This window comes from Rhinolophus sinicus, chromosome 18, assembly GCF_057876585.1.
Source record: "Rhinolophus sinicus isolate RSI-liver-muscle chromosome 18, RSI-T2T, whole genome shotgun sequence".
NCBI lineage: Eukaryota > Metazoa > Chordata > Mammalia > Chiroptera > Rhinolophidae > Rhinolophus > Rhinolophus sinicus.
This window is the reverse complement of record NC_142518.1, coordinates 100,461,518-100,486,322: the sequence shown is the minus strand read 5'-3', so window position 1 is coordinate 100,486,322 and position 24,805 is coordinate 100,461,518. Positions and strand designations below refer to the sequence as shown.

The following is a 24,805-nucleotide window of genomic DNA, read 5'->3' as shown; positions in this document are numbered from 1 at the left end:
TTTAATTCCAGGACTGAGTTACTAGACTACACAGGATAACTCCTGTGCCCACATTTTAGTAGATGTTTGGAGTTCTGTCCCACAGAGGGACGAGAGACAGGATGGATGGGACCATTTTACCCTGGTGACAAAGCAGAGAAAAGTCAAGTGATCTGGTAGTGCGAATTGCTAGACTGAAAAGTGAAGGTGCTTCAACCCTCCTGGGATGGGGCGGAAGGATCTGAGTGGGGAAGCGCAAGTGCTACAGGGATATTAGGTTGGTGCAAAAGTAATTGTGGTTTAAAAAGTTAAAATATTGCAAAAACAGCAATTACTTTTGCACCAACCTTGGTTGGGCTTTAATGAGAGGCTTTAAGACTGAGTCCTTTGGTGGTGGGGAAAAGACCACCCTCAGAGGGATGTCAGATCTTCCAACTGGCCGTCCCAAATTACTAATTAGCTTGGGGGCTGGTCACTGGAGCATGCCTTTTTCTGAGCCAGTACCAACAACATTCTGTTCATATTAAACACCTCACAGGCCTTTGAAGAGGGGAATACCCCTTTGCCTTTCGCAAAAGAGGCTGCCCTCGCAGGGTCTTCAGAAGATTCGTTTACATGAAATTGCTCATCCTGGCACTTGAATATTCACAATCCTCGGTCTCTGATGTGAATGCTCTTACAAGGTCATTGATTTGCCCCCATATGGACATACATCACTATGTTGTTCTTGCACGTAGTGTCTATTTTCTTTGTCTTCTGATTATTTCTTCTGCGGGATGTTTTATGGTGAAGAACCACACTTTATTTGACATGTTGGTGTTCATGCACAGGCAGACTCCTTTAATACTCCCATACTTGAAGATACCTCTTCAACTCATTTCAATCATATTAACTAACCTAGGTTTAGTCATATGCTAACTATTAGTATCCTTCAAGGAACAGGGTGATATCTGGCCTCCAGCTGGAGTGCCATTTGTGATAGCACGTGGGGTGAGGGTGGGGAACTTCTGACCTGTGCAGAGAACTTTCCTGGAAATTTTAATGTGGCTGGAAAGCTGAGACACTCAGGATAGACACAAGTATGGTGCTTAATATCTCCCAAGACAGAGACTGACCCTTTTCCCCCAAAGGTCTTGTTGCTTACAGGGGAATGTGGACAAGGTAAATGTTATGTGTACACAAGAGAGGAGTGTGTGTGTGTGTGTGTGTGTGTGTGTGTGAATGTGCTGAGTTGGTAGTTTGAGAAGACGTAGGATTTTAGGATTAGCAGATAGGTCCAGTGAAAATGTGCCTCCCCTCTCCTTTTAAGAGGCTGACAGGAGTGTTGAGAGGCCATGTGGTACATAATGGAAGAGCACTGTCTAAAAAGAGACTCAGCTGGTTTCTATCCTGGCTCTCCTAGTTTTTTTTATCCAGGCTCCACCATTTATTGGCTGTGTGACCTCAGGGCACTTCTGTAAACCTCTCGGAGCCTCAATTTCCACATTAAAAAAGTGAAAATAACAACAGTCTCAAGACTTCCTAGGCCTGTTGTGAAGATGAAATAAGATAATGATGTAAAGTATTTAGCATGCTGCTTGGCACAGGGTAGGCGCTAAATTCTTGATAACTGACTATTATTGGGTGTGAGCTAAGGACTGTTTATCCTCTTTCCCTCCACCTTTCCTCTAAAGCCACCGAAGTCTCCACCTCCTTTGAATTCTGATCATTTGAAGAGAAATTCCTTCTTTCTCAGACTACTGATTTTAATTAATAGTCTAACCTTGGGTTATATAATCACATTGTGTCATCAACTTCCAGATTATTAGATATTATTTACAAGAAAAACAGGCCTGGATTTCCTCCCAGACCCAGGACAGAGGCTGCAAATTGAATTTAGAGGGTTGCCGACCTGTAGAACCACGCTGGTGGCTAGGGTCAGACCACTCTCCTGGCCTTGATAGCCACAGCAGGCTCTTGTAATTGCGTTACCGCCTGGGATTCACTAGGACTAATCCATCTATATAATTTCTTCGCCTGGTCTAATTCCATTAATAAAACCGAATTAAGGAGCGGATGGGGTTGGGTGGGACGAGAGGAAGCGGATTTTCTGCTTGGATGTGGATGCCGCGTCTCCACTGCCAGTCTGGAGTCTTTGGTCTGATTAACGGCTGGCTCAGAGCCCTGCTTGCGCCCCGCCCCATGTCCCTCAGTAGAGTGTTCGGCTTTCGGTATTGGCGCGCCCAGAAAGGGCCATAGCGGAAAGGGTTTTCCGGGACGCCCCAGGGCTACCCAGTACATGCTGCCCTTTCCTCGGCTCTTTCTCCTCCGTCCGCCCCCTCTGTTACAGTTTCTGAACAGTTTTCTTCTAGTTCAAATATTCATGGACTTTGCTTGTGTTTTGTGACTAGCGTGCCCCAGGCGACACGTCGATGTCACTCATCTCTCTCTAGCACTCGCCCCCTGTTTCACCTCACTCCGCTTCCCTAGGGTTGGCGGTTCTGGGGGGTGGACACTCTTTACTCGTGTTTGCCAACCAGAGCTACCGGCCTTAGGAGGAGGGGCCTGCGTGTGGGGGTGGGAGGCGGCAACCGCCGCGGTCGGTTTCACTCTGTGCCCTAGTGACATCCAGATCCCAGCGCACCCTTCTCACAGAGAGCCAGGCCATTTCAACTTGAGCTGCTGGCCAGAGGAGGCGAGGAGTCGCTGACTCCCCGACTGAGATCCCACCGCTCAGTGTAGACGGTGGCCACCAGCGGAGTCCCTAAAGTGTAGGTGGCGAGCAGTGCGGGCCCGGACAGCACTGTGGGGATTACAAGCGATTGTAGCAGAGCGTGTAACGGGAGGAGTGGTGTAGCGGAGCGCTCCAATCTTGGCGGTCGACTGTGTGAGTCCGCTCGGGCGACACCCGCCGGCCCTGCGTGCCCCGTAGGGCCTGGTGGACGCCCGCCTGACAAGCTTGCGGGCTCTCTGCTGGGCTTGCCGGGGTTTTGCCAACCGGAGGCTGACGTCGGCGCGCCCCTGCCGAGCTGTCCCTTTACTACAGCGGGCCGGCGGCAGTGTGCCGCCCCGCCCTCACCAGCCGCCGCCCCCCCCCCCCCCGCGTGCCAACACCTTGCCGTGGATATAGAAGGCGCCACCGTGTTGAGTCTCAGCTTCGGGACCCGAGAGTTCTTTGGAACGAGAGCGCGAGCCAGGGAGCGGGCGAGCTCGGAGGGGGTGTGGGTGTAGGGAGAGAGCAGGTAAGGGCTATCGGTTCACGCTCCAAGGTTGCGAGCAACTCGCCCCCCCCCCCTTTGGTAAAATAATAGGAAGCTGAAAATTGATTAAACAGAAAGAGGCGACCCTCCCCTCTCGATTCTCCGCCGGCGAGGAGCTGCGCGGCTCTGCGGTGTAACAGGCTTACACGTTGCTCATCACATGTTCAAACATTTCCCTTTCGGGGAGGCTCGTTATTTTTAAGTGAATATTTTCGTCTTTGTTTTGATTTCTTAAAAACCTTCCTCGGGGTTCTATTTTGATTTGAGTTGGCGGCCCACAGCGGGTTGTGAGAGGGGGGGAAGCAGCCCGCCAGCGCGCGGGGCAGCCCACCCAGGCAACTCCCGGCGCGGCCAGTGTCGGCCGGGAGAGCGGCCCGCACGGAGCCGGGGGAGGCCGGCGGCGGAGCCGGGGAGTCCCTGTCGCCCCTCTCTGCCGACCCGGGGTTGCGAGCGCGGTTCTGGTTGGGCAGGCCCGCGAGCAAGCAGGAGTGGCGGGCGAGGGGCGCGGAGGGAGCGCCGCGCCGCTTTGTCTCCACTTCTTGAGACTGGCAATCGGCTCCTCCCGCGGCCCGCCGCTGGGGATCGCGGCGGCGGCAGCGGCTCCTCCTTCACCCCTTTCTTCCCCACTCTCTCGCAGCCAGCGGCGGCGGCGGCAGCGGTGGGGAAAAGCAGATTCCGCTCCGACCCACACCGAGGGAAGCTTGCGGTCACGTCTTGCCGCCCTAAGCACTCTCTCAAGTCCGGCCCGCTCGGCGAGGACTTCCGTCTCCTGGGCGAACCTTGTCAAGCAAGCTGGGATCTATGAGTGGAAAGGTGACCAAGCCCAAAGAGGAGAAAGATGCTTCTAAGGGTAAGCCCTCCCGCCGAGTCCGCCTGCTTCCCTTCCCTTGTTTTCCCTTGCTCCCCTCGCGTGCGCGCCGCCCTTCAGCGGCTCCCGGTCTCCTCCTGGAGCCTAAACTGCCCATGACCTCTGCGACCCCCGGGCGAGAAAGGGGGGGTACCGGGGCCTCTTTGGAGGGGGGATTCTGGGTTAGCACCACTTTCCTTCCTTCCTCGTGGAATTGTTGCCCCGCGAGTGCCTCCAGTCTCTTCCACTCCCCATCTGGGCGCACCGTGGTGGCGCTGCGGGCAGCTGAAGCTGCTGCAGCCGGGAGCGCTGGGAACAGTGCTGCCTGCTACCCGTCGGCCGCCTGTCTGTGCGAGTGCATGTGTGTGCGTGTGCCCTAGTGTGTATATGTGTGCTACGCGGGTGCAACATGGTTACATACTCAGGAAAATGCCCCACTCTCAGAACCCCAGCTCGATCTACCTTCAAACCTCTCTCCCCGCCCCCAATGCAAACAAAGAGCTTGGCCAAGATGCAAACCCCTCCCCCCACGCTCCTTTCCCCCTCACAACCCTTACTCCATAACTCTCTACCCTCCACCCCATAAGGCAGGAGCTTGCAACCTTCGACATGCCGCGTGCAAAAGTGAGCAATCCCTGTGCCCTGGCGCCGCCCGCGCTGCGCCTTGGCAGCACAGCGTCGCCAAGCCCCGGGAGAACAAAGGCTGTTGTCCTCTTGCCATTAGTGCCCAGCGGGAGCGGGCCTCCGTGGAAGGGAGAGTGCCCCCCCTCAGCTCTCCCGGGTTCAGCCACCTGGCCCAGGGCCCCCAGCTGCCGGTCCCCTGGAGTGCGCGTCTCAGCCTGGGGTCTCCCACCACCGGAGGGTTGGGGAGCCGCAGCAGAGCAAGGCTCAGGCTTGGGAGAACTCAGAAGGCAGGCGCGTCCCCCTTGGTCCCTGCCGGTCCTAGCCGCTGACTTGCTGAGGACCTTGCGTAGTAGCTTTGGCAGTAAACTGGAGACAGCATCCTTGGAGACCCGGGTGCAGAGAGAGGCACAGAGAGGGGGTGTGGTAGAGCAGTGGCGAAAAGGCAGGTGCCTTAGGTGCAAGTGTCTGGAATGGCCACATAGCAGACGCTGAAGTGGACTGGACCGGCCTTGAACCGCAGCGACACATGCCGAATCCACGTTGCAGAAGTGGGGCTGCAGTGTGTGTGTGGGAGCCCCACCTTTCGTTCACGGGGCCCCTATTCCACCATGAGCCTGGGGCCCCCTTCCCTCCCACTCCTTTCCCTGTTCCTTTTTCTCATCTCCTCCTTCTCGCCTCTCCCCATCTCTCAGAGCTTTCTTTCCCCAGAGATTCTAGGGCAGCGCCAGCCCTCCCCCGCGGAAAGTTGTCAAAGTCTTCAGCTCAGGGCCTTTATCCTTGTTTCTAAATGGAGCCAGTTCTCTTCCAACTAGGCAGAGCTTTGACGAAAGGCTCCGGAAGTTTGTTTGGGGGGGTAGGTTAGATCTGTGGTTACCACTTGTCTGGCACAAGGCTACAGTCCAACCTTTGGGACCCACTCATACATGCTGGCTGTTTGAGGCTTGAATCCTACTGATTAATCTGAACAGTGACTTGGAATGTAGCTCTCCTGCTACACATTTCTAGAGCTGTCCTAATTGTAGGGCATCCTAAAAGGGGCATTTATATACTAAGAGAACATGACTTCCGGGTTGTTAAAAGGTTTTGTTTTCCACTGAGGGCCCAGGAACGTAAATGCAATTAAAGTTTGTAGCACCAAATTGATCTAGGCAAGTGCTTCCCCTGCTGAATCTGGGTGTTTGTTTCAAGTTTGTTTCTGGAACTTCGGTTTTTGATTTCTGTCAGGTGGTAACCACCTAAGCTTTATTTCACGCTACCTTTGGGAGAACCTTGAAGCCAGATTCATTCACAGAAAATGCGTTGCTGTTTTAGGAATATAATTTGCAATTGTCCAGAACCAATTAAGTCTAGAAACATCAAGGCAAGTTTCTGTAACTCAGTAATGAAAATTTTACTAGGCGTATGTCATAACATTTTCTTATGTTGACTCACCACATTGGTAATCGAATACTTCTCTGTAGGAATTGTGTAATTAGCATTTGGAATTATGGTTGTAATTAGAATAAATTAAAGTAATTTTATAAGGCAACTTTTAAGAAGGAGTTTCACTTTCCTGAGGAGATGGGAATCTTTTGGCGGCTAAGAGCGGGAGTCCCATTTCTCCCTTTCTGTTTGTTGGTGAATTTAGCCCATTTTCAAAAATGTGAATGCCTAATAGTCCTTAGTATTTTCTTTTCAAGTATGTTAAAAGTCTTATGTGACTAAATTTTAAACACAACTTTTTATGTTATAGATGAAAGATACCAGGCCTGTTGCTATTTTTAACCAGTAAAATTTATTGATCATATTCATGAAGAGGCTTAGTTATTCATACATTTCCTATATATGTCTCTCTCTCTCTCTCTCCATATATATATATATATATATATATATATATATATATATATGTGTATTTAAGCTAAAGGACTCATGAGCACTCTCTTTGTAACGTAGCGTGGTATAGGATTGAACATTTAATAGATGCTTTGAGTATCCACACATTTGATTTTGAACAGTGGTATGACAAATGATTGAATCAAGTCAAATAATTTAGTATCAGTTTGAAAGAATTTCATAATCTGTTTTCAAGAGCCTACTGCTTATTTAAATTCAGCCTCCCACCCCATCATTCAGGGTTCAAGCCACAGCCTGTCACAACTACATAGAAGATTATGATAGAGTACAGCCTTTCTGGAGTTTTTAAGCACAGGTAGTAGGGAATCAGTAAATTATGTTGTGCTGCTTAATGAAATACGGCTTTCAGAGCATATAAATTTTTTTCTCAAATGACATTTTCTCAAACTCATGGAGGTTCAGGCCAGTGACGGACAAGGATCTTTTGGATAACCTTTTCAATTATGTAGCCAGCCAAGATAGACTGTTCTCTTTGGCAGGGGAGAGGGTATCTCGATTCTCCTTGAAACTATTATATCATAATGGCCCCCTGTGCAGCAAATCATCTTTTGTGTATTTATTCATGCTTTGCATAAACTTTGAGATTGACAGGTGTGTATCTAGTTTGGGGCACTCAGCTCCTGAATAGGAGGACCTATTTCTATTTCCGGGAAATACTAAGCAAAACATTTGTTTGTTGAAGCAGATAATCACTTAGCTTTGACTCGCTCTTCTTTATCTTGTCGCATAAGGTCTTTTCAGCAGTTCTGTTAGAAACGCACTCAGTCAAGGCTGTGTCTGGTTTACTGTAACTGTGCTCCTGTGGCATTTGGAAATCATGTAGCCTGCTACAAATAAAACCAGATCATGTCTGGTTTGAGTAAAATTGCTAGACAACTCTCGATTTCAAAACTGCCATTTGGTTTGTAGCTACCTGTTTGAAATGGGGTGTGTTCTTTTCTACAACCCTTTTTCTTGTGCTTAGCTACAGAGCCATCACACCCCAGGCAAGTTTCAAGGTTATGTGGACTGTGGGTTCTCTCGGTGGGATGGCTGGCACCAGCTTCAGGCTGGTCTTATGCTGGCTGCTGGGCAATGCAGGACAATTCCAGGCATAGTTCAAGAAGGCAGCCGCTTGCACAGCTGGTGCTGTAACGAGTTGTGGTGCCCACGTGCATTTATGGGCACAGCTCATTTTCTGCTCACTTCCTGGCCTTTTCCAATGGCCACTCGAATACCTAAGAAGGACAGGGTATTGTGGTCGGGCAGCCAACATATCAGGCCTTGAACCCTGAATTCCATTCCAAAAGATCATCTTGGCTTTGGTGGATTACTGTAATAGCGTCCAGCAAGTGTCTTTCTCAGCCTTGGGCCAAGCCAAGCAGGTGTTTAGAGGTATTTTACCCACAAGAAATGACGTTGGTGACCTCTTATGAAAAACTGACAATCATAGTCTCCCTCTTACTCATGTTGGGACTTCTTTTTATTTATTTATTTTTTACTTCGTGAATAACTCATCATGGACCAGTGCTTTTATGGAATGTTATAAGCCCCATATTTTCTTCTGGGCTGAAGATGGTGATTGCAGCCTGGGTGAGGGGCTGTGGCCAGGGAGATCTCAAATCAGATATGTTAATCTGTCCTTGGGGATAGGTACAGAAGATGAGTGCACAGTACCCCCAATCCTCTTCATTATTTCTAGTGGTGTGCAGCTTCTTTATTGACAGAGGCTGAAGGTAGAAGGGGGAGCAAGTTGGGACATGGGTTCGGGGTACTGTATCTTCTCCCTTACTTAGTACTGCTTCCTCTAAGTCTCTTTCCAGGACAATTCAAATTGTTAAAAGGGGTTAGGATGCATGCTCGGGCTGGAGTGGAGATGTGGGTGAGGTTCGGGTGGTATTGGATGTTGGGTTGGGGCCTGGGTGAGAAGCAGAAAGTGAGCTGTGGGATGAGGGAAGGGGTTGAGGTCCACACCTAAGCATGGAAATGTGTAGTGGCCTGGAGAACAGGATCAGAACTGGGGAGAGTATTGGAATCAGGCTTTGGGTGGTAAACTGGAGGGCTGATTTGTGAGGCAGTGAATGGGGAGATGAAACTGTTAGCTTTCCAGGTCTCTTTGCAGCTGTGCTGTTTTATGTTTAAATCATCTCATTCTGGGAATTACAATCCACACAGAACAACCGGAATGTGTTGCAGCTCTTGAAGTATATCTAATAAAAGGGATTTCTAGTGTGGGCTTCATTATGGCTTATATTTTTGGATTTGAGAAATTTGAAAGGAATAGAAAATAATTGCCAAGATTAAACAATTCAAGGAGAAAAACAACACGAATTAAAGTACGGTGGTGGAGGGGATCCTACAGGTCTGTTACATTGCTAAACTCAACATGATTTTGAAATGTGAAGATTAGGGGAATCATATGGTTTCAGTAATTAGCGAAGACAAACGTCCGCATAAATCATTGTCTGCAGTCACTGATTTTCCTTTCCCTATCCAGAAGACTTGTCAGCACCAGGATTTCTTAGGACAGGCTGCGGACTGGGTTTCAGGCTCATTGTCCTGGGTGATGTAGTTCATCTTTAGTCCGTCCTCACTAAGTGGAAAGGTAGCTTACCTGTTTGTGATACACCAGTTCTACGAACTCACTTTAATTACATTCCTGACATTTTAAAATGTGGCATTTTATCACTTTGATGAATGCCATATCTTGATGGAAGCATTTCTTAGGGGCGTGGATTTCTGGGTAAATGCACTAATTTTCCAAAGAAAGTGAAATAGTATCTAATTTGGAGTCCTTCTGACCACCACTGCAGCCTGCAGGTTTAATTCCTCCTTGAATTGGATGGCCATTTATTTTTCTCCTGAGCAGTGTTTTCCAGGATATTAACACTGAAAATGATGTTTTATATTAGAAAAGAGAGAAGGTCTTGATTCTTGGGGCAAGCTGGAAATGTGGAGAACTGTTATTAAGGATCTGAGTTTGTTAGAAACATTAAGCCTAGATTACAATTACTGTACGTTGAGATTACTATAGAGCAGTGCTCAAGCCCTACCGGTGCCTCTGCCCTTTGAAATGGCTTGAGCATTGATTTTCAAATGGAAATGGTAGCAGTGTCACTGGCTGATGACCTTCCCCACAGGTAAAGGACAGAGGGTGGTAGGTGTCCTTGCTGATTCTTTTTAACTCTGGCAGCACTCTTGGCTTCTGCTGGGATGTGGTTTGGATATGGCTTGGGTGGGTTGCGTTGACATTCTAGAGGGTGTTCTAGGGCCGGGCTGAGCTGGGTCTCTTGCTTGTCCTGCGTGCTGTAGGGATTCTGCAGAGACCCCAGATTTGATTTAGACAATGACTGTTTGTCCCAAAGGAATTCTCAGGTATATGTCTGTTCTTTCTGGACCCTGTCAGTGGGGCCTGGGAAGAAAGAATATCTTCTGGTGAAAGGCAGGCCTGGTTAGAGGCCAAATTAGAAAGGAATTAATTACAAAAATAGTATATACCCAATTTCCTTTTTTAGAATTGAAGATTATACACAGGAACATACCCAAATCTTTAGTGTGCATCTGGATTTTGACAAATGTTTAAACCCATGGTATCATTACCAAAATCAAGATACTGAATTTTTTCATCACCCCAGAAAGTTCTCTTATGTCCCTTTCTTGTCATTGCCCCTTCAAAGGCAACTACCATTTTGATTTCTGTCATACGTTAGTTTTGCCTGTTACTGAATTGAATATAAATGGAATCATGCAGTATGTACTCTTTATTTCTGAGACTTAGCCACCTCGCCTTTCAGCATACTTCCTTCCCTGGTTGACACGTATTCTCCTTGTCTTGTCCTCTGGTTTCTTATAAGAACCTCTCACCTGCCCCACACTAGGGCACTCACTCATCAGGGCCTTGAACTTGGCAGGACCAAAAGGAGTATTTGTTAAATGATCTAGTCAGGTAAGGAATTCCTTTTAGCAGAGATATGTTTTATTCTTTTAATAACAATACCAGTAATCATAGTTATTGTTATCATTATAATAATAACTTCTAAATTATCAAGCACTTACTATTTACTAGGCATTACATTATTTTTACATATATCTCATTTAATCCCATGATAGCGAGATGAAGTAGGCATTAGTATTTACAGACTTCAGAGCTGAGAAAATTGAAGCTCAGAGAGATTACGTAGTTTGTGTGAGGTCACACAGCTGGTAAGTTGCAGATTGTACAGTGCTTGGCATTGCAGTAATCAATAAATGATTATGTAATGCACGCAGTAATCAATATATAATTGTGTAATGCATGTACCATGCACATATCAAAACTCACTGGTCTCATCCTATGTTCATTTCCAGTTTGTTGTCCTATCAGAAAGCTGTATGATGGAGAAAGGCTCTGTCAGTGACTCACTGTGACTTAATCTGAGATGCCTGGGGGTTAAAATTTACATTTTAAATGAGGATTGCCAGAGGCAGACCTTTAATCCAAAGGAATTAATGTCAATGGGTGACTTTCTGACACCTACACAGGTTTGGGAAGTAATTCTGGTGGGGGTCCTACAAATACTAGTTTCTGAGCACTGAGTACATGCCAGGTATTTGACAGGAAATATCTCATGAAATCTTCATAACACTGGAGGACAGATACACATACTATAATTATTCTCATTTGACAGATGAAAAAACTGAGTCTCAGAGATTGAGGCAGCCGTAGGTCACCTGGGTAGCAAGATGGTGGAGTGAGGTTTTGAGCCAGGTCTCCCTGACTTCAAATCCACTTCTTACCTAGGCAACACAGTTGGTTTTTTTCTAATCTAGGTTTGCACAAAGACAAAATTACTTCCCATTTGCCCTGGGGACATGATTGGGAAGCATGTACCTGTACATGTATGATTGCTCCAGAGCTGTGGACTTGGTGTAACGGGCAGAACTCTCAGCATTTCTTGGGTGACTTTTCCACACCAGACACGGTGTTGGGTCGGGGCGCGCAGAGATGAAAGAAACCCAGTCCTACCTTAGTGGTGCCCTTTCCTTCATCTTTGGCCTCGACCATTGTCTTTCTACTTTCCATGTACATTGTCTCTCACTTGACCATGACTGTGACATTCAAGATTCAAGCATCTGTCCATTTGAAACTAATAGTACTTTTCCCCAGAACTCTGTCTGGGAGCTTGTTTCACTTGTAAAGATTATACTTCCTCTTAATTCACTGCTAGGTAAAACTCCCAATTGTTTATATTTTACTTACCATTACATGGTATATGCTTTAATTTGTCTCTCATCAGAATTATGTCTCATTTCCCTTCTCTGTCTTGCTCTCTCAACCCCACCTTGTTCTCCTTCCCTCCCTCCCTCTTTTAATCCCCCCTCCCTTTCTTGTCAACAGATGTCAGTGGTTTTTCATTAACCAAATGATGTTCCTTAGTGTATACTGGGCTCATTGAAGGGTTCTCATTTCTGGATTTTCTCCCTTGATAGCTAACTTAAGCAAAAGAACCTCCCCCCTCCTTCCACGGAGAAGCTTTTCACTACTTATTATATAACTCATTTTAAATGGGTAAAAAGTACAAGCTTCACATTTTACACAATTTATGCTGTCTTCAGTTAGATAATATATCCAAAAATATATCTTAACAGAGACACACGCTTTGAATGAGCACATTAATTATAGTTCTCAAAGTTAGGAATCATGTAGTGTTTGTGCTGTAGAACCTGTGTTTAACAGCCGTAATTAACAGTAATAGGTCTGTTGCATGGTTGTATGTTTAATAAGAAACGTGAAACACAGTTCTCAAAAATCCCTCCAAATGATGTAGGTAGCATGTCTACTGTTATTGAACTGGGGGTTAGTAAACAGATTGAGTTCTTAAAATATTTATCTTGCTGTTAAAAGTAGAAGTAAACAGCCTAAAGAAGGCAGGCTGAATGCAGTTCTTGAATATGCCTGGAGATATTTTCAGAATCTTCTTTCAGCCATGACTTTGAAAGCATTGTGAATTCACCTGCTTATTTTGCCTTTGATTCTCTATGTGTATGCTTGCCTCTCCCCGTGGGGGGTTCACCTAACATGAAGACTTCCAAGAGCTCTTGGATTTGCGTGTGATGATTTTCGGAGATCCGGGAACAATGTGAGCCATTCCCCTGGAAACAGGGCCAGACGCTCCTCGCTGCTGTCATTCCAGGGAGCGTTTGTTTTTGACTAGCTGGGAAGTGGACGGTAGCACTGGATGGTCTGGTTAACCAGTGTCCCTCTGTCGCTGTAGATCTGGCCAACGGGTTTATTACAAACCTCAGTGTGCTCGTTAGCCTCGTGATGTGCTGGCTGCCTAAAAAAGAAACACGGAAAAGTTGTGTCACCAAAGGTGAAACTTGACGAAGAGCCGCCGGGCGCCTAGCATGACAAAGCTCCTTGCAGGCGTTGGCTGCGGCGGCAGCGGGCAGCGGGCACCCACTTTCCCGGCCTGGTGTCCACAACCGGGTCCGCTCGCGTGGGGCCCCTGAAAAGTGAGCGGCGACCGGAGCCTGCGGAGCGGGAGGTGCTTTCGGCTGCAGGAGGGGGAAGGGGTCTGCGCTCAGGTCTAGACAGCGGGCTTTGGCAGGCAGCGCTAAGATGGTAGCTTCTGGAGGACCCGCCCCTGTCCCCGCCCCTGCCCGGCAATCGAAGAGTCCTTGCTTTGCATATACTTGACCCACCGGGCTCACAGGGCTGTCTCCTCAAAGGCCAACTTGGAAGGCAGGTTCCAATCAAAGCCTTCAAGTCAGGGCTTGGCCAACGCCAGAGCTTGGCTTCCTCTGTCTTCTGGTCAATGCTAATTCGGTGTTAGCAGTTCAAAAACATAGCATGCATGTTGAGCAGAAAGATCAGGGCCGTTTTGAATATATTTGTGTGCTTTTATATTGTTTATGTTTCACTGCACTGACTTTTTTTTCTTCAGATTACCAAATAATTCTTGTTTACTGGGGACAAGTGGAAAAGTCATAAAAGCATAGAGAAGAAAATAGCACTCCAGGGTCCCACTCCTAGCTTAACTTTTTTGAAATTTTCCTTCCAGTCTTTTTTCTCTTCGTTTTATAATACATATACAAGGATAATCATCTTTAGGTGTATGTGTGGGCTCATGCAGTATGTACTATAACCTTTTCTCTTAACAACATGTTAGAATGTTTTGCTGTGTTATTAAATAATCTTCTGCACCACCATTTTTAGTGTGCACACTGGGTTTACACTTGGGGGTGACCAAAGGATAGTTGGAGATATTGTGCCTGTGTGTATGAAAGGTTTTTCTGTGTGGCCTTGAGAGCCTTCCCACTGAGCTACACAAACATCATTTGTATTTTATAAATGTACATATACAAATATGTGCATATATAAAGATACAATATGCATGCATAAATCTGTAAGTAGATAAATCAATGCATGTAGATAATAAGTGTATGTCTAGATACACACACAAATATACTTAGAATAAATCCCGGAAGAATAGACACTAAAAGGAATCTATGGGTGGTTGGCTTATAGAAGATATACAGTTTTCATTTGTATCCTCCATTTTCTGTACAGTGGACATATATGATGATATTCATGATCTAATAAAAAAGTAGTATAAGCAAAATATTGCTCATGGATTTTCTTCAAACTGACTTTTCTACTCCAGCTTCTACCCTTGATCTGGAATGTTCTACCTATTCCTTTAGCATTTTATGATCCTCACGTCCAAGCTTAAACCACATCTTCCAGGAAACCTCTCACCCTGTTTATGTTTTTATCTCCCCAACTAGACTGTAACTTCCTCATGGGTCCTTTTCACAAAAGAGGCCCTCGATAAATGTGTTACTTAACCGCCATGCTAAGCATCCTTTCTAGGTTTCTTTAAATGTTCCCGTCCCTTTGAACTCCAAACTGTACCAAAAGCCTTTAGAAGACAGCAACATTCCTGGATTTAATGTGCTCATTTAATTCGGCATTGAATTTCTACTTTACAATGGGCCATCTTTCATGTAAAAGTGGCTATGTGGTAAAAAGCATGGATTTTAGAGACTTGGGTTCACATCTAAGTTTCTTATTTGATGTGTGATTTTTGGGCAAATATCTTTCGAAGCCTCTCCACAATGGAGATAGTTGTGTTTATCTCACAGGCTTATTTTAAAGATAGAATGAGATAATATATGGAAAACATACTTAGAATTTGGCCAATGGTGATATAGATAATATTACTAAAATAGTAGTGATTTTCATATTGATTATTCAAGTTAGACTGTTCTCTTTAGGGGGCTTGTTGGCCATAGAAACAAGTCTACACATTCAAACATGTGTCTGAAAGTCATACTCCAATTTAGTGGATTTAATCTTGTGATATGGTGGCTGAATTAATAAAATTCATGTATTGATTCATATATTAATTTACTCAATAAATATTTATTGACCCTCCCATGTGTCAGCTACTGCTCCCCAGACACTGAGGATATAACAGTGAGCATAATAGATAACCACCCCTGCTTTCATTGAGCTGATATTTTGCAAGTTTACTCAGAGGAATGAGACTTTCATGGAAGGAATTTGCACTCTGCTCCATGTCCGTCCTTATGTCAAGCAGTGAGTGACGTGGTACCCATCATGGCCACTGGGGACCTGCCCAGGCCAAACTACCAAGGACACAGCCTGGATGGAGTTGGACACGGGCTATTGTTTAATTTCGATCCAGGGACCCCTAGAGCTGAGGTTCTGGAAGCAGCTTGGGCAAGCAGCATCACCTCCCACCACATACGTCTCCCACCATGAGGACTTGATTCGGTAGATCTAGGTGTGAGGCATACGAACCCATATGTTTCAATAAATCGTCTCAAGCAATTCTAATGCTCAGCGAGTTTAGCGACTTACTGCTCCTGAGCAGTGTTTCTCAAATTTGCCTGAAGTTAAGAAGCACCTCTAGGTTTTTTTTATTTTTTTTTTAGGTTACTCCATCCTGACTTGCAGAATTAGAAATTTAGGAAAACAGTTGGCTAATCTGAATTGTAAACAAGTGTCTGTGTGATTCTTATCAGGCAAGTTGGGGAAACATTGTCCTAGAGACATCAAAGGACTGCTAGAAATTAAGTGTAAATGCACATTTTTCTGGTGAGTGGCGTCCATAGCTTTTAACAGATGCTCAAAGGGTTCACTAACTCCAAACACTTGAAGAGAGGTGGAGCCCTGAGGTCTATGCTCAGCATTGTTGTCAGTGAACTGTGTGCTTTGTTGTCTCAGTTTTCTCCTGGGTTGAATTAAATAAGCTCAAGTGCCCTCTTCCCCCTCCCCCCAGCCTTGCTTATCTTCCACATGCAAATATTCTGTTTGGAAGCCTCCTTCCTCCTTTTTTGCTCTTCTTTTCTCTCTCATTGCCCGTCTTTCCTCCAGTTTTCCTCTTGCTGCATTCTCTTTAGGAGAAACTGGGGAAGGAAGAGAAAGAGAATTTCAAAGCCTGGGCCCTTCCAAGGAGGGTGAGGGTAGGAGGGAGCTTTGGGAATGCCATCTAGAGAGGCACATCCCAGCACAGCCATTAGAATGGCAGAAGTCAATGCCTCAAATATTTTGACCCTTCTGGTAGCTTGAACCTCAGTGGATCTTAACGTGGTGGGAAAAGGTGGTGGGGATGAGAGTTCTGTGATATCTTTGTTGGTTCCGAGCAGGTGGGCAGGGGAAGTCCTCTTTTTGGACCCCACTTTCCTGCCTGTATCTGGTAGGAGGTGGGGTTAGGAGTGTGAGGGTTGGGCCAAGCCTGGGTGCACCCCCTACTTCTTGGCATCCTCCAGGCACCCAGCAGTGTCTCTGTAATTGGTTCATGACCAATCAGTGCATTGACCCCTTACAGCTAGTTACTTTGAGTTATAAATGGTTTTTATTTCCCCTGTTTAATTTGGGGTTCAGGCTGTATAGAATGACCTGATTTGTATCACAAGAGCCTTTAGGACTTTGACAGATTTCACCATTTAAAAAACACAGCTTTCTCCCTCCACCCTAGTGGACATAAAAGCAGTCTTTGAATTGATGGAACAAAGAGCATGTCTTTAAAGGGCACCATGCACAGAAGGGGAGGAAAGGGAAGTAAGACAGTTCATCCTCTTTTCTGAGGCCATTGTCTCCAGACAAGTGACAAAACTGAATACCTTGAAAAATCTTGTATTGATTTTTAGTGCAGAGGTATCATCTTCCTAGGATCTGAAAAGCCTGCTAGAAGATAATAAACTTGTCCCCCTGCCTTTGAGCCAGAAGTTGAGTTGCTTAGTTTCCACACCTGTAGGAAATGAGAGTGGTTGTTCTCCTGAGAGTGAGATTTTGGCCAGGGTGCATCTCTCGTGATCGTATTGTATATAGGCGAGGCTCAGATTATGAAAGCCTGCTATATCCAGATTGGACTCAAATGGTGAATGGGGGGATAGTTACAATATTGAAGGCGTTACTGTTTTATGAAAAGTTTTTCTTTTAATAGCATCGTCTCTGCTGTATCTGAATGTTTCTTTGGGGATCAAGGATTTCTTGGTTAAATGTAAAGAAATAAAAGCCAAGCCAGAGGACTCTTGTGTTTCCTGCAAATTCTAATTATAAACTATTGCTCAGAGTGCCTGTTTTTGCTTCCCAGTTCTTTAAAAAATTTTGAAGTTTATCTTTTTTTTTTTTATTGTGGTAAAATATATATCACAGAATTTATCATTTTAATGGTTTTAAATGTATAGTTCTGTGGCATTATGGACATGCATATTGTTCTGCTTCCCAAGTTCTTAATCAGAGGTTATCATGGTGGGAAGGGACCGCAAAAACCATTCGTTCCAACCTTCCCATTGCAGAGAATAGGGAATCAGGCCCACAGTGAGCTGCCCAAGGTCATAGAGCAATTTAGTGCCATGGGCCTAACGAAATGCATTACCACGTGGCCACACTGATAGACTTAAGCACGGGGCTCCTTTCCTGGTAGCAGAATTAAACATTGACATAAACATTTAGGATGCTTCTCTGATATTTTGTTTTCTTTTTACAAAGTAATCAATCATTATGATTTACTACCAGAAAACCCTTTAGACACCATCTAGTCCAAATTCCTAATTTAAAATATTGTCTCTATTTGCTATTTCTAAATGTGAAGTGAACTACAAAAAGATGCTAACATTCTAATTTGTAAAATCCAAGCAAATACTCCCCCAGCCTTCCTTCCACTGACAGCATGACATTCCATGGTTCAAACCAGGTCCTTTGTGGGTGGCTGTTATTAATATGCTTTCCTTGGGATGTTTACAGTAAGTGCTGTGACCTAAATAAGATTGCTTATTGTTTTCCCCCACAAAGGCAAGAACATTTTTAAAAAGTGTGTTCATCTCCTCTCATACCATTGTATTTTCCCCCCATGACTAAAAGAACTGAAGCATTGCACTTTTTCCTATTTAGGTATTAGATGAGGAAACTTTCACTAGAAAGAGTATGAGGTGTGATCAAACAATATGGTGAATGTTTAAATTTAAAAAAAGTGATTACAGTGAAAAATACATTGCCATTAATCCCTCTCAAAATACTCCCCCTCGCTTCGAACACACTTAATCCCATGGTTCTTGCCACTTTCTGAAGCAGTTCTGGAAGTCCTCTTTCACGTGTGTCTTTACTTCATCCTCCATCATGGCAACACTCTGTGTCACACATCGCTTCTGGTCCTGCAGTTTCTGTCAATTAGAAACATTATGGTGTGTCCTCATCCACCTTATTCACTGGATCTGGCACCATGTGACTTCTGGCTCTTCCCCAAAGCCAAAATGATTCAGGAAATCCAGCCAGCCATGACAGCACAACTAAAGACACTCATTAAAGAGGACTTCCAGAACTGCTTCGGAAAATTGCAAGAATGTTGGGGTAAGTGTGTTTGAAGCAAGGGGGATTAATGCCATTGTATATTTTATTGTGATAATTTTTAAAAAAAAATTTAAACATTGTCTTTATTGTTTGATCACGCCTTGTATTTCTACACAAGTTAAACATTTGAGACCTTTGTATACCATAACCCCATTTTCTTGGAGTAGGAGTTAATGACAATGTACCATATATCATTATAGCATGATCCTTTAAAAATTTTTATCTTATTTCTGATTGTGGTAAATTACATAACATCACATTTGCCATCTTAACCATTATTAAATGTTCGGTTCCAGAAGTTTTCAGCATATTCACGTTGATGTGCATTCAATCTTTAAGACTTTTTCATCTTGCAGAAGTAGAACTTTTCCCCCATTTAATAACAATTCCCCATTCCTCCCTTCCCCCAGCCCCTGGCAACCACCATTCTTTCTGTGTCTATGAATTTGATATTTCCTAGAACTCGAATCATACGGTATTTATCTCTTTGTGACCGGGTTATTTCACTTAATGTAATGTCTTCAAGGTTCATCCATGTTTTAACATGTGTAAGAACTTCCTTCCGTTTAAAGGCTGAATAATATTTTATTGCATGTTGTATTAGTCAGGGTTCTTCAGTGAAACTGACCGTACCTATCTATATCTAGATAGACAGATATAGATATAAAAGGACATTTATTGTAGGAATCGGCTCACACAGTTATTGAGGCCAAGAATTGTCACGATTTGCTGTCTGCAAGCAGGAGAACCAGGAAAGCTGATGATATATTTCAGTCCAAGTATGAACATCTGAGAACCAGGGATGCTGATGGTGTAATTTCCAGACCTAGGCTGAAGGCTTGAGAGGGCGGGGCTGGTGGAAGTCCCGGAGTCTGAAGGCCCAGAACCTGGAGCTCCAGTGTCCAAGGTAGGAGAGGATGGAAATCTCAATCAAGAAGAGAGAGAAATTGCCCTTTCGCCACCTTTTGGTTCTATTGTGGCCCTCAGTGGAGTGGATGATACCTTCCCATATTAGTGAGTGATCTTCTAAATTCTGTCTACTGACTCAAATGCTAGTCTCTTCCAGAAACACCCTACAGACACACCCAGAAATCATGTTTTATCAGGTTTCAGGGCTTCCCTTAGCTAAGTGAAGGTGACGCAGACGTATATATCACATTTTAAAAATTCATTTGTTTGTTGATGGATATTTGGTTTGCTTCCGCCTTTTGACTATTGTGAGAAATGCTGCTATCAACATGGGTGTTGATTCTGTTTTGTTTTTTAGTTTTTGGGAGAAGTTGTTTTAAATACTCGGTTTGTTTTCTCAGTCTTTAGTCCTAGGTCATCAAAATAACATGGTGAGTAAAGTGAACGAAGAGCCCAAGTATCAGCAGTCTTGGGTACTGAGGTGTTAATGCAATGACGTGCAAGTTTGGGAATCATGAGAAGAGTGAATAGGGCTTTTCTCGGACCCCTTAGGTCTATTTATCATTATATAGTGGTTTCTTTACTTTTTTTGTGTGTGTGGAAATAATTTGGTTCCTCCGTGATAGCTTGCATGACTCTTCATGCCTGTGTTTGGAGCGGATTGTGCCTTGCTGTGCCCTTTGCAATTTATTTCCATTTCCCTTTTGGTTTGTATGTCCCTTCCACTGTAGTGTAAACTCCCTAACCCTGTCATTCATCTCTCGATTCCCAGTACCTAGGACAGAGCCCATACACATGAAATAAATGCTTGTTTGAATAGAAATTTGACTCAATGTGTCATTTGGAAAATTTTCACTTCCTAGTTAGTCTTGGAACAGTTTGACATTTGTATTTGTTTTTCTCTGCTTCTTTTATGTGTGAGACATGGCTTATGTTCAAGAGCACAAATTAGGTTTAAATATGTGGCAATTAAGACTTTTTCTCAATCATTTGTGGGGAGTGGGAGAAACATTTGCTGAATACTTGGCATCAAATCGAGGAAATATTCAGGGCTGGGCTTTAGTTTTGCTTTATGTAGGACCCTCTGAGCATCCTCACTGTGTATGTATCTTCTCCCCTCCCAGCAACCTCCAAAAATGGTTACAGGTGTTATGTGGGGCTTTTGGCTGTACAGCTAATGCTGCGAGTGATATTTGTGGCAGGGCATAGATTTCCCACTCTATGCATTAACTCCTGAGCCTTGTTTTTCACGCCGCCTGCCTTCTTCTGAACCCTCCCTCACATCTCTATGTGTTTCTATGATAGAAATAGAAATCTCCCAAAGTAGACTCTCCTTTCTAATAAAGGCTCTAGCGATTGTTTAATATATTCTGTTTCCCATTGGGGAGCAGAGAGCATGCAGATGCATTCATTTCCAGGTGGTAGACAACACTTTAGAAACACATGCCTGAGAATCTGGACTCCATTCATTCAAAGAGCACCAGCCATATGGCTGGCTCAGTGCCAGGCACTGGGGAAACACTGATGACGGAGAGAGCTGACGGTGGGTGAAGTGGTATCCTGACCTGGGAGGATAGACAGCTAGGGAAGCTCATCGGAAAGGGAACTGACCCAGTTGGGTGGTGATAGCAGTGGGGACATGAACCTGACACCTGAAGGATGAGCAGTAGGTTGTCAGTTGATGAGAAGGAAGCGGAGTGTCCTGGAAAGTGGGAAGGGCACGTGCAAATGCTGAGAGATGAGCTAGAACATGGCTCACTCAGAGAACAGGGGGAAGTTCGTTATCCAGAGACAAGTGAGTCACCTTTGTGACATGGACAGGCCTTGCAGATGCTGTCTTATGCCACTCACATTTCAGTGGACAGTGTCATCGATTCCAGTTTTTATTGATTTTATTTTTTTAAAGATTTTTATTAAACATATAGCTAGCATGCAATATTATATTAGTTTCAGGGATACACGCTATAGTTATTCAACATTTCTATGCTTAAAGAAGTGATCACTATAAGTCCAGTGACCATCTGACACCGCACCACACTGACAATATTACTGACTGTACAATCCCCGTGATTTATTTGCTTTATATCTGGAAATCTGGACATCTTATTCCCCTTTACCTTTCCCCACACTTTTTAATTTTTCAATTACAGTTGACATTCAATACTATTTTCAGGTGTACAGGATAATGGTTAGACATTGACATAATTTAAGAAGTGATCCCCCTGACTAGTGTAGTACCCACCTGGCACTGTGCATAGTTATTGCATATTATTGACTATATTCCCTATGCTTTACTTCACATCCCCATGATTAGTTTGTAACTACCAATTTGTACTTTACGCCTTCACCTTTTTCCACGTATTCCCCAACCCCCTCCCATGAATCACCCAAACAAATCTAGTCACATCCAACACCATACATGTTTATTACAACATTATTGACTATGTCCCTTATCCATTCCAGTTTTGAAGCAGGAATATCTAAAATACCATTCTGTCATGCATTAACGAGCAGGTTCCTTGATTGGAAGTAATATTTGAAAGACAAACTGCTCAGCATTCAAGCAGGCTCAGTGATAATTTAATGTACATGTTTACATGCTGACTGAACAAAACCATGGGATACTATCTTTTTAAATGAATAAAAGTCATTAGGTAATTTGTAAGTAGAAGCCTGTTTTTTTTTCTGTTGTTTGTGTTGTTTATTGTTTGGTACTAAGGTGAGAGTCCTTGGAAGTTCTTCAGCTTGTGCTCCATGATCAGAAATCCATACATGTGTTTGCAGTGCGATTTTATTTTTTTATTGTTAACAGGATGAGCGATAACTTCTTAGCTGTTCAGAACATGGATTCATTAGCAGTCAGACACTAGCAGTCTAGAAAGCAGCTTAATGAACTTCATACAGAAAGTACTTTCTAGTGATACGTCTAATATTGGTAGGTGATGAATTCTTACTCAATCAAAAATACCATTGGTATTTAATAGAAAATATCATTCTTGAGAGCTTGGGGGTATAGTCAGGTTGGACACAGTTCATTTCTGACTTCAAGTTACATCACTCATGTTGGCTCTTAGCTTTGACTTTAGCAGTTGCATGAAATTAGATGTGCTTTCATAAATATTGCCCGCATGTTGCCACAGAGAAATTTCAGGATAGTTCCGTTCAGATCCCTTATTCTTTCATTGAGCATGTATTAGGTCCCAGCTCTGTGTCAGGTTTGACTCTAGGTGCTGGTGATAACCAAGGTGATCAAGCCATATATGTAGATGGTCCCTGCCCTCGTGGGACTCACAGTCTAGTGGGGAAGATAAACATAGAAATAATCGTTTGGGATCAACAAACTGTGAGCATAATGCAGTGTCGGAGAAGCCCAGGAAGCTGTGGAAGTCGAGAGGAGGGCAGCTTCCTTAGGTTTCGAAGGGTCAGAGAAGGCTTCCTGAGGAAACAGACTGGGATCAGAAAAGTCAGACAGGAGCTGGCCTGGCAAAGCCAAGGGGACAAAGACTTTTAAGCAGATGGAACTGCACATCTGAAGGAAAACGAGGAGTAGAGGTAAGGAAAGAAGAGAGCAAGGGAGAGGGACTGCAAGTATAAGTATAAATGTGAATAATTGAACAATACTCACGGCTAGAAAAGACCTGGGGTGCACCTCCAGAGGTAGGCGGTGCCAGCGCACTAAGGCATTCAGGGCTTTGTCTATCCGGATGAGAAGTTTTGAATTTCATTTTAAATGCATTGGGAAGCTTTTGGAGGTTGCATGGTGGGGAGCCCTGTGACCTGATGTACATTTTTAAAAACTGTATCTGGCTGGGGAAGCAGTGAGAATGCTGATGGACCCAAGCTTAGACTCAGCAGGGTAGGAATGAAGATGGCCGATATCTAAAGATTTGAGAGCACGATTCCGAGGTTGGCGGAGATTGGGTTTAATGGCTACAACAACATGAGGGCCAAATATATGGTGATGGATGGAGAACTAACTCTGGGTGGTGAACTCACAATGGGATTTATAGATGATGTAATAAAGAATTGTACGCCTGAAATCTATGTAATTTTACTAACCATTGTCACCCCAATAAATAAAAAACAACAACATGAGTGCTACATTGATATTTCATTTAACTAAGGGAGAGTGACGAATCAAGAATGAGGACTCTTATGTTTCTGGAATCCAGTTCCATCTGGAGCACTAAGAAATGGTGTGATTGGGCAGTATCACTTCTCCATCACTTCTTTCTTCATCTCTTACGTTTCCCTAATGTGATTGCAGACCCATTTGTAATGGTGACTGATAATGACACTGATATTCTTTACTTAAGGTATATAGCAGATCCTCAAAAAATATTAGTCAAATAAATGAACTGCCATTAGTCAGTCACCCCTCATTTCTTACCGGTACATTTCCTGGGTAGGTGCATAGTAGCATATTCATTCTCTCTCTTATTTGGAGCTTTCTGCTGGAAATATTATTTTCAAATAAGGACTAAACCACTTAAAAGTAGAAATCAAGTCACTTTTGAGTGTGCTATAATAGTCCCCATATTGGACTAGGACTTGAAAACTCAGCTTTTATTACCTGTTTTCCTGTTGTCTTTATTTATTTAATGCAAGAGAAAATCACTGAAGAGCTTTGTGTCAGTATTCATGTCTGTATGTTGTAGAATCCTAAGATTTTAGGGATGCTATTATTAACACAATGACAGCATTTAAGCATTTATTGTTTATAATAGACCATTGTCTTAAGAATTTAAGGGTAGTTATTATTGCCCTTGGGCTAAGGCAGAGAATAGGAGCCCCTGCAGAGCTTTTTCAGAGAATCTAAGTGTCCTATCTCTAGTACTGACTGCATTGGGCTCATGGGCTGGACCTGCACAGTGATTAACTGATGTCTGGGGGATCCCTCTGTTCACTCCAGGGGAGAGACCCCACTCTGCATAGTGGGACGTTGTCTTCTCTTGTTTCAGAAACACCAAATGTAAAAGCCCAAACCACAACTGGTAAGAACCCAATCATAGTTAGGAGGCAATGCACAGGTGTGGGTATTGCTGTTGATGAAGGCTAAACTTTAAGGTCAACAATATGAAGTCACACTGCGAATCATTGCACCAGGAGATTAGTGTCTTCTGAATAGCAGAAAGGAAAGTTGGTATTATATACTTGGCTGAAAGAAATACTTTATGTACAAGTATACAAAGTCATATGAGCTTGTAAGTAGCAAAAGTTTACAGATGGTGATGGGTTTTATGATTTTGCATAATGAAGAAATATAAATCTTTTAAAATGTTCTTATTATTTTTAGAAAGAAGGTATTGCTAGAGTCATTGGGCACGTGTCGCAATGTACTCAGCATACCCTTTCCCCATAGATAGCACAACGTTGGCTCCTATGCTGTTTATGAATTCTGTATCATTGAGTCTAATTCAGTGAGTTTTGCTCCAGTGCAAAACAAAGATAATACAGGTACTGGCTGTCATG

General features: G+C 44.1%; 1 protein-coding gene across 6 annotated transcripts in view; it reads left to right on the top strand.

Moving 5' to 3' along the window:
* Window positions 1-24,805, top strand: part of FGF13 (fibroblast growth factor 13) — a 515,410-nt gene that overhangs the window by 17,508 nt on the left and 473,097 nt on the right. Inside the window, exons 1-2 of one of the 6 annotated variants that reach the window (XM_019750478.3) lie at window positions 2,572-2,729; window positions 3,856-4,068. In XM_019750478.3, the coding sequence (XP_019606037.1) occupies window positions 4,020-4,068 (49 nt within the window). In that variant the 5' untranslated portion in view covers window positions 2,572-2,729; window positions 3,856-4,019. Of the gene's footprint in view, window positions 1-2,571; window positions 2,730-2,969; window positions 3,201-3,538; window positions 4,069-24,805 lie in introns of those variants that run through there. The other 5 variants (XM_088794799.1, XM_074323637.2, XM_019750479.3 and 2 more) reach the window with 5 other exon arrangements.